Source organism: Oratosquilla oratoria, chromosome 35, assembly GCF_046742065.1.
Source record: "Oratosquilla oratoria isolate Oo_2021 chromosome 35, ASM4674206v1, whole genome shotgun sequence".
In the NCBI taxonomy this organism is placed as follows: domain Eukaryota; kingdom Metazoa; phylum Arthropoda; class Malacostraca; order Stomatopoda; family Squillidae; genus Oratosquilla; species Oratosquilla oratoria.
This window is the reverse complement of record NC_134811.1, coordinates 24,685,246-24,695,245: the sequence shown is the minus strand read 5'-3', so window position 1 is coordinate 24,695,245 and position 10,000 is coordinate 24,685,246. Positions and strand designations below refer to the sequence as shown.

Sequence of the window (10,000 nt, the reverse complement as noted above, 5' to 3'; positions counted from 1 at the left end):
GTATAAATGTTGTGACCAAGATGTTCTGTAACAAGTTCTCTGAGGAAGGTTATAATAACCGAAACGTAAGAACAATAAATGTATTCTTAGCCCATCTTCGTTTACCCTTCCCCACCTATCACTCTCTCATTTGTCTTAAACAATTTATCATATATATATATATATATATATATATATATATATATATATATAATGTGCATATATATACATTACATATACATGTACATATACATGTGCATATACATGTACATATTCATATATATATATATACACACTGAATTGAACACCACAGCATTTTCACAGTTATTAATTTTCTTCTTGATATTTTCAAGTTTCCTCACTAAAGTTTTAATATTGGGAGGATGAGCGGAAACGAACTTTCCAAAGTTCTCCATTTTAATATTTGACGTTTCGACTACATAGAGTCATTATCAAGTTACAATAACAGTTAAGGCAACACAATCTACAGATACGTTACATGGTCACAGGAAAAAATTAGAATGCTACACTCTTAGGTCAAGCGCGATCTTTAAACCTCCGATGACCTGACCCTGGAAGACTTTCTCAGAGCTTGAGGAGGGGGAGGGGAAGGGGGAGGGAGAGGTGAGGGGGGGAGAGTAGGAGTCGGAGTAAGGTGAGGTGAAGTAGCGTGCTTAGCATACACAGGGAGGTTATGAATAGCATGTCGCGAGGACGTATTAAATAAAGGTGGCGTAGGTGTTGTAGTTCTGCGTGTAGTGAATGCCAGGACGAGCAAACCTTAATCGCCCGTCGCACGTAGGCCTTAATAACAAAAGAGGTGTTATTAAGGCCTACGTGCGACGGGCGATTAAGGTTTGCTCGTCCTGGCATTCACTACACGCAGAACTACAACACCTACGCCAGCTGTTAGTGAATAACGGTTATTCCAACACAGACTTTGACAACATTACCAATAAGATGTTAGACAGTAGTTTGTATAACCGTACCCCTCCCCACAATAATATCATCAAAGTCTTTTATAAGAATATCTTCAACAGCGCTTACCGTGAGGATGAGAAATGCATTAAAGACATTGTTTTTCGAAATTGTAAACCGGTGGGTGAAAATGATGTCTTGCGCTTGGTGATATTCTATAAAAACCCATGCACTAGTTCCCTAGTCCTCAAAAATGATTTGTCTGGCACTTCTGGGATGCTGTCGAAAACTAACATAGTCTATATCTTTAAATGCATTACTGGAGACTGTGAGCTCCTTCCTCGTAGCTATGTTGGTCATACGACATGCAGCCTTAGCAGACGTTTAACCCTCCACCTCCAACAGGGAGCCATTAAGAATCATTTTGAACAGTATCACAAGTCTGTGTTGGATAGAGCAACCATTGTTCATAACACTGAAGTGCTAGCCCAGTGTAATAATATTAAGGAACTAAAAATGTTAGAGGCTGTGTATATAAGAGAATTGTCTCCTGTGATCAATGTGCAGGCTAATTTGTTGTCTGCTATTTCTTTATTTAATACGTCCTCGCGACATGCTATTCATAACCTCCCTGTGTATGCTAAGCACGCTACTTCACCTCACCTTACTCCGACTCCTACTCTCCCCCCCTCACCTCTCCCTCCCCCTTCCCCTCCCCCTCCTCAAGCTCTGAGAAAGTCTTCCAGGGTCAGGTCATCGGAGGTTTAAAGATCGCGCTTGACCTAAGAGTGTAGCATTCTAATTTTTTCCTGTGACCATGTAACGTATCTGTAGATTGTGTTGCCTTAACTGTTATTGTAACTTGATAATGACTCTATGTAGTCGAAACGTCAAATATTAAAATGGAGAACTTTGGAAAGTTCGTTTCCGCTCATCCTCCCAATATTAAAACTTTAGTGAGGAAACTTGAAAATATCAAGAAGAAAATTAATAACTGTGAAAATGCTGTGGTGTTCAATTCAGTGTGTATAAAAGAAAACCTGCGCCCTAAGTATATATATATATATATATATATATATATATATATATACATATACATATATATGTGCATATACATATACATATACATACACATACACATATACATACACATATGCATATATATATATATATATATATATATATATATATATATATATATATATACGTAGAAAAGTTCATGAATTTATTGTTCTTCCTCCACCCATATCGCCGTGCCAGCTAATCAGCACGTGACAGATTAGAAGTTGTTAATCACTCGAACCTTTTTATTTTTCATTATCTCTGTAACATTTTATTCAGCTCCATAAAAATCTCCTTTCTGTAGTTAGAGGAATATATGTGCGATCCTCAAAGTGCCTTTAAAAAGGTTAGGACACAATACAAGAATGGTAGCGGTGATTCGTTTCGACAGTATTTCGTGGTCTGGGTCGTCCCCTGACCACAGTGTCGTTAGTAAGCTTGATTCCATCTCCAATAAATCGAGTGAAATTTGAGCCTCTGGTTATGCTAGGCAACGCACAGATATGTAACAACAATAGGAAGCTTATCTCGCATACTCGTAGGTAGTGGAGGGCACTCAGCAATAATCACTCCCGATGTCGTTTCCAGGGTAACTGATTGTGTCACCACTGCTGGTGATGGCGACACTCGTTATCAGATTGTCACCTAAGCCTATGTTTGATTAAAGGAAAATAACTGCTATAGTTGAGGATAATGGTTGTCCAGTTACGAGAGAGGAGCTACTAGTGGCAGTGAAAGAAATGAAAATTGGTAAGGCACCAGGACTAGATGGTAGTCACATGAAATGTCAGACAAGAATATGAAATAGTAATGATGGAGTGATTGGTCGGGTTATTCAATGTATACACGAGGATTAGAGACAAGTATGGATATATTAGTTTAGAGGAATTAGTTTGTTAAGTGTGGATGGTCTCGTGCATGGGTGTGTTGATTGATGTGATTAGGAGGGAAACATGGAATGCTTGGTAAGAATAGTGTGGGTTTAGAAAAGTAAGAGATCTAGTATCTGCGGTGGAACAGGTATTTGAGAAATATTCAACTTAAGATGGGGATGTATTTTGGGCATTCGTGGATTTAGAGAAAGCGTATAGCAGTGTTGTTGAAAATTTATGGGATGAATAAAATAATGAAATCGATCAAAAGTAGTGGAGCGTGAGTAATGGGGAATGTGTGAAGGTCGGGAATGGTGGGAAAGAATGGCTTAAGATGGGGATGTATTTTGGGCATTCGTGGATTTAGAGAAAGCGTATAGCAGTGTTGTTGAAAATTTATGGGATGTATAAAAATAATGAAATCGATCAAAAGCAGTGTAGCGGGAATGGTGGGAAACAATGGCTTGAGGTGAATGTAGGACTGCAACAAGGTTGCGTGATGTCGCCTTTATTATTTGTTGTGTATATAGATGGATTGATAATGAGAGTAAACCTAAGGGTTCTGGGCAGAAGCTTGGAATTAGTGGGAGGGAATGTAAGGCCAAAGGGATGTGAATCAGTTGTTATTTGCTGACTGCAAGGAGAGACTAAAACAGATGATGACTGATTTTGGCAGGGTGTGTGATAAAGGAAAGTTGCGGTAGAATGTGGATGAATCAGAGTTTCGGAATATGCAAGAAATGGTGGTGGTCGTGGTTGTGAGTGGTTAGATATTTGAAGGGAAGAGTTTTAAGTACTTGGAATTGCATGTAACGGTAAACAGGGAAGTCAGTGTGAAAGTCGATTAATCGATATTTGTCTCGAGTTTCGTTAAGTGGGAAACCCTCAACCCTCCAGTATCTGGCAACAGTCCTCCGGCCCTACCACAGATCTCCCTAGGAAGAAACTTTGTACTGTTATCTGTGTTGTATTAGCGTGGGACTGTTTCAGTGTTACCGGGCAAAAGTGGTTGTGGGAGGGGGCAGTCCCCGGTCGTCAGTTTTCTGTATGTGAAAAAGTGCAAGAAATAGAACTGAAGTTGACAGATATCTTGGCTCCAGTTCGTAGACCAAGTGTCAGTCCTTCAGGACTACACCTCCTGATGGGCGAGAGGGGGCTGACGGGTTTTGAAAATGAGCAGGTTTGCTGCCCATCTTGCAGGACCACCACAAGCAACCAAGTACCCATAATTGCTAGAATGAAAAGTGTGATGAGTAAGAGGCATTCGAGGATGAATACAAGGTCAGAAAGAAACTTGGAATGCAAAAGATGGCGAAAGTAAAAGACTAAATATATTTGAGAAGAGGTGCTTGAGAAGTATGACAAGTGTTGAGAATTGTGGGGGTAAGGCAGAGAACGGACGGTGGAAGAAATCTTTTAAGGTAAACGAAAGAGTATTAAGGTAGTTCAGAGAGATGAAAAGAATAAATGGTGAGCGACGAATGGAGAGAACGTGAGAAGCAGGACTGGAGATAGTCCAAGAGGAAAATTTATTATGAGAGTGATGAATGGAGTAAAAAGAGCTTTGGTTATATGTGGTATGTGCAGGAAATAGGCATGTCACGAGAAATTGTGAATAAATTGATGAATGACGTAACCTGAAGAGATGTCCCTCGTATCTTCTTCATAGATGGGTTGACGAAGAGAAAGTGGGGTGAGGGGACGAATGGTGAAGCTGTGGGAGTTAACCAGCTTCGGCTCTCGGGCCCTGCCGTGGATCAACTGTGCCTCGCTCTACTACGTTTGACTCTAAAAGTGTGGCGGGAAATGGGGCGACCCTTTATCCCATAAGTGGGTGAGTGGGATTTTTCGATAGGGGTACTTAGATTTACTTGACTATCCCAATGTTCAAGTAAAGAAAACGCGACTGTTTTATATGTATGCAAAGTATCAAAAACCATCTGAAAACCAGGTCCATTTTCATTCACCTTACCTTCGCGTAATGTCTCCTGACGACGTTTAAGATATATGGCTTTGAAATTAATAACAGAGACGCCGTCGACACAAAAAATATTGTCTGAAATCAGTTAAATTGTCGTTCGAAAACCAACCTCCTCTTGTTTGCGTAATGAATCTGTCAAGGTAATATTGATAATATGAGGTCTCAAGTGGTCAAGATAAGATAAATTGGTCACTATTCCTGAGAAAGTCAACCTTTAATTACAATTACGGAATGTATTAGGCTACATTTTTTCATGGAGTGATCTTCTCTCTAATGCAATTCTTGTTAAAATGGATAGCAATCTATGTAGCTGATTGTTCTTTTTTTATGGTGAAAAGATACGCGTGAAGAATTCGGCCCATCTTCTGGGTTGTTTCTAAGTACCGTTTCAGGAAAAAAAATTAATGATTATGATGATACTAATGATAATATATCAATAATAATAATAGTGAATATAATAATGATATTAGTATTAATAGTAATAAATGATAATTACGATAATGATAATAATAATAATGATCTATCTATATACCAAAAGCTTTTTCCACATATAGGGTTTATTTTAAAATCGAAAGATGTCGCATCGATGACAGGTATCTTACTTATCTTGAGTGATAACATTTGTTTTTCTCATAGACTCCTTGCCGAGTCGATTACATAAAACTGGAATGGACATTAAAAGCTCGTCTCCGGCGAGCAGTCCAAACACAAGACACTTTAACCCATTCAACATCCTAGTAGATATAAATTCCTATACCGAATATGACGGCCTTTACCTTAATTCTACATGTTGCTAGGCGATTTTATTCAGCCGATGAAAAGGATTAAGAAGCCTTTTGTGCGGCAAAATGGAGATACGACGCTCGGCTCTGGGCAACATCTTGGCGTGGACGGGAAAGCAGTCGAATGACCAAATCACCGACTTTCTTACTATGGGTTTGATTTTGCCGGACGTCAGACGATATTGCACTGGTCTTTGGCCCAAATCTTGTACTGAAGGAGAAACCGACCCCGTAAGGACAGACACTACCCTGATCATGAGTGATTATAAAATGTATGTATGTGTCTGTGTGTGTTTACATGCATATACTGTATATGTATGTATGTACGCATGTAAATGTGTGCATTTATATAGCATACAATATAAGAGATACATACATATGCATACATACATACATACACACACACACACACACACACACATATATATATATATATATATAATATATATATATATATAATATATATCACACACACACACACACACACACACACATATATATATATATATATATATATATATGTGTGTGTGTGTGTGTGTGTGTGTGTGTGTGCAAATATACTTAGCGACAGGTCTTGGCAGAAAATGTGTTACTCCTGCGTGAGAGACTTGCCAGTGGATAAACAAGCGCATAAACATGTCCTAAATATTCACATACCTAAGTCCAGCTTTGTGTGTATGTGCGGAACAATACCTATGTGTGTTTATACATCATGCAGAACCTTACAATTTTTCCTTCAAATACGTCGTAAGACTTTTTACTCCATTTATTGTACATTCGGAAACAAATGCATACGTAACCATAGCACACATTCTCGCACCAATATAGAAATAGATGTACATTTGTGCAGAAATGTACGGCGAAGGAGTGTGCTCATGCACACACACACACACACACACACACACACGCACACACACACACACACACACACACACATACACAGAGAGAGAGAGAGAGAGATTGGTGGAGGAAGAGAAGGAAGGAAAGAAATGAAGAGAATGGGTGAGATAGAGGAAAAGAAAAAAAAGACCGAAAGAAAAAGAGGAGGCTGAAGGAAGAGAAGGGGAGAAAAATAGAAAGAAAACGAGAGGCAGAAACAAACGCACGCACGCACGCGCGGGGTGTTGTCTCTTGGCATCCTAATTTCCCACGTCATTGAAAGGGGGGGGGGGGGGGGGCAAAGAAAATAAAAAGAAGCGAAGAGGAATTTCTTTCGAAGTAGTTGACGTTTCTCGCGTCTTGCCCTTCCGAGGTCATCCAGGGGCGACACGAGAAATAAGGAAATAAGTACTATATTATCATCAATGATTCCTCAGGGGGAATCGGGGGAGGTACCTTTCGGCTGGACATAAGCCTCCAGAGTTGTTAATCAAAATTTACAATCTTTGAGTGGATATAACCACGTCCATCCCCCATCTCCGGTCCTTTAGATCACCCCCCTGGCAAGCTTCTATGTACATGCCCGTACATCCTCAGCTGGCGTTCAATGATAAGGCAGGGTACTTGCTTCATCTGGCATCTGCATGTATGCATAACTAGCGCTTATAAGCAGAAAAAATAAAATATTAAAGGCGTAACAAAACAAACTCACTTACATAATAGCTATATTGTCTTTTTTAGTTAAGATGTGCTTAATTCAGACGTCATCAAGAAAGGCCTTAATGGGAATTTGTGAAGTTTAATCTTGCCCACCATTTTTTCGTGAAAAGAGTCTAACTGACTAAGCCTAACCTAACCTAACCTAATCTAACTTAGCCTAACCTAACCTAACCTAGCCTAACCTAACCTACCTAACCTAATTTAACCTACCTAACCTAATCTAACCTAACCTACCTAAGCTAACTAAAGCGGATGAGACGAAAATTCGCAAGTACCCCTTAATGGACCTGAAGAATGATTGTGAGCGTCTTATATTTCGCAGATCAGTCGCCCAAAAAATCAGCAACAGGATTTGTTTCTTTATACTTTTAAAGCCTTCTTTTTATTTTTCTTCTTTTTCTTCTTCATCTGTTTCTTTTTCTTCTTGTTCTTCTTCTTTTCTTCTTCTTCATTTTCTCATTGTTCTTATTGTTCCTATTTTTCTTTGGTTGAGACAAATGTTCGATGTCAGTCAGGCCAATTTACTAATTTGTGAGATTCCTATCATATCTAAATAGTCCTTCCTTTGCCGCAACACTTAACTCGCTTGTTTAACTATTACTACCGCCAGGTGATTTTATTCGGCTGAGTATATCCAACACTCATGACCTTAGAACCCCATAATAGGATTTTCGCAGATTTCTAGGTTATTTGACACGAATCAAAATCACTTACGACATCAAAATACTAAAAATTTTGACGTGTCGTCTTGAGTCGATTACTGGTGAAATATTCGACGCCATTAAACCCTGTCATAAGGGAAAAATGTGATGTAAATGAGCTATTGCGAGATGCACTGAGAAAGCATGTTAGCAGGAGACCTTTTGGTCTATAACGAGGTCACATGGTTTTGTTGTGATTTAGGGTCAGACTTACCTTGCAAGGGCAAGGACGTCCAAGTTAAAGAGATCTTTGAACACTCGTATCATATTATTATTTGGGATTATGATTTATGTTTTCGTTAAAGTGAAACAGAATATAATTTGGTACCCAAGTCGTCACCTTCGTGACCCATTGTTATGTCTGAGTGTTAATTCGTTGTTTTAATAATTTTTGTTTTTGATATTACTGACTCTTCTCTAACGACATGTTGGTTGTGTCATCAACACTGCTACTTTAGTGATACGTATTTTTATCGTTTGCATGTTTGCTTCTGTGTTTGTTTTGTACTGTACTTTTCAATCTTGAGTTTTTACTTTAGTCGTGTTTTTCAGAACTAATATTATGCATTATGAGACCTTTAATATCATTGTAATCACTTGTGTTGACATCATCTTGCTTTATAATATAACAATTTCTTGTCATCTTGATATCTTAGCACGAGAAGTACGCTATAAGAAAGTAATTTGTACATTAAAAACCAACCGAAGTTGTTGAAAAAAAAAAATAAATAAATGGATCAGAACTGTCTTAATCCGCTTTCATGGTACCATACCTACAAACTGATTAAAGATACTCATAAAAAGTAACATTTGGTCTCATTTAAAAATGCTCCAACGTAATATCAACCATAACAGTAACTTATCAAAAGTGCTCCCAGACGCACGACCTCGCTGAACTGATCGTGTTTGTGAAATTCCCACGGGCGGGTTGGTTCGTAAGTCCGAATTTCTGCGAGACTGGGCGCAGCTCTCGAAGACAAATTGTCTATGAATGAATGAATGGACAGGAGTTTTTTGCTCCCACAGCATCGGCAGCGGGAGTAGAAGCGGCAGCTTGTGCTCGGCCAAAAGGGCTCAACTTGAACTCAAGATGGAAGAAGGGGAGGATAAGTCCGAGGGTCGCCAGGGCTACAGCGCCGGGCTGGCCACCTTCTTCCTGGTGGCGCAGATGGGGGGAGCAGGGTTCCTCGCTCTACCCAGGGCCATGGCTGATGCAGGTAAGACTCCTACCTACTCTGACCCCCCCCCCCCCCAAAAAAAAAAAAAAAAAAATTGTGCCACAATAATCCGCAAATTGGTGATCAAATTAGTGACATCTACGATATTTAGAAGTATCCCCTGGTTGCTTTCGTGTGATCTTGTAAATGTATTGTAAGGTTTGCCTTTTTTTCTGCCTCACAGGTTGGATTGGTATTCCACTATTGGTCATCTTCTGCGTAAGTGTGGGGTATGCAGGTACTCGATTAGGTGAATGTTGGGTCATCATGGAAAAACGATGGAAGGAGTACCAAGAACCAGTCCGGCAACCATATATGGACATCGCTTACAGATCGTTTGGCATGATCGGAAGGTAAAGTAAAATTCCTGATACTTTCACGTTCTACCTGGGGTGTTTTATTATGTAGTCGACTACAAATGAACCCACGAGTTTGCGAAATCCTACAAAAATAGAAGAGTTCGATTTTGTCTTCTTTTTTCCCGTAATCTGGATCTTTTGTTTCTACCTGTAAAGCCGGGTCCACACTTGTTCCATTTCTACGTATCGTATCATTTTTTCGTACCACCTAGTGATACGATACGGTGCAACAGGGTATTGTACCCGCTTGTTGCGTATCCGTATACAACAGGCGGATACGCAACAAGTGGGTACAATAGCCTGTTGCACCGTATCGTATCACTAGGTGGTACGCAAAGATGATACGATACGTGGAAATGCAACAAGTGTGGACCCGGCTTAACCCAGCAGGACTGCCTTGGCAGTATAAACAACACCATTATGCCTTTCCTAAATTCCATATACCATGCGTCACCAAATTTCCCATACCGAGTTACTTTAACCCCAACTTCAGCCCCACACCATGCTCCTAAATAGCTCAAACACCCATA

General features: G+C 39.6%; 1 protein-coding gene across 2 annotated transcripts in view; it reads left to right on the top strand.

The window, feature by feature from the left end:
- Positions 1–10,000, top strand: part of LOC143018587 (uncharacterized) — a 31,062-nt gene that overhangs the window by 6,092 nt on the left and 14,970 nt on the right. For both annotated transcript variants that reach the window (XM_076174082.1, XM_076174081.1), the window contains 2 exons: positions 8,921–9,111; positions 9,296–9,464. In XM_076174082.1, the coding sequence (XP_076030197.1) occupies positions 8,921–9,111; positions 9,296–9,464 (360 nt within the window). The remainder of the gene's footprint in view (positions 1–8,920; positions 9,112–9,295; positions 9,465–10,000) is intronic.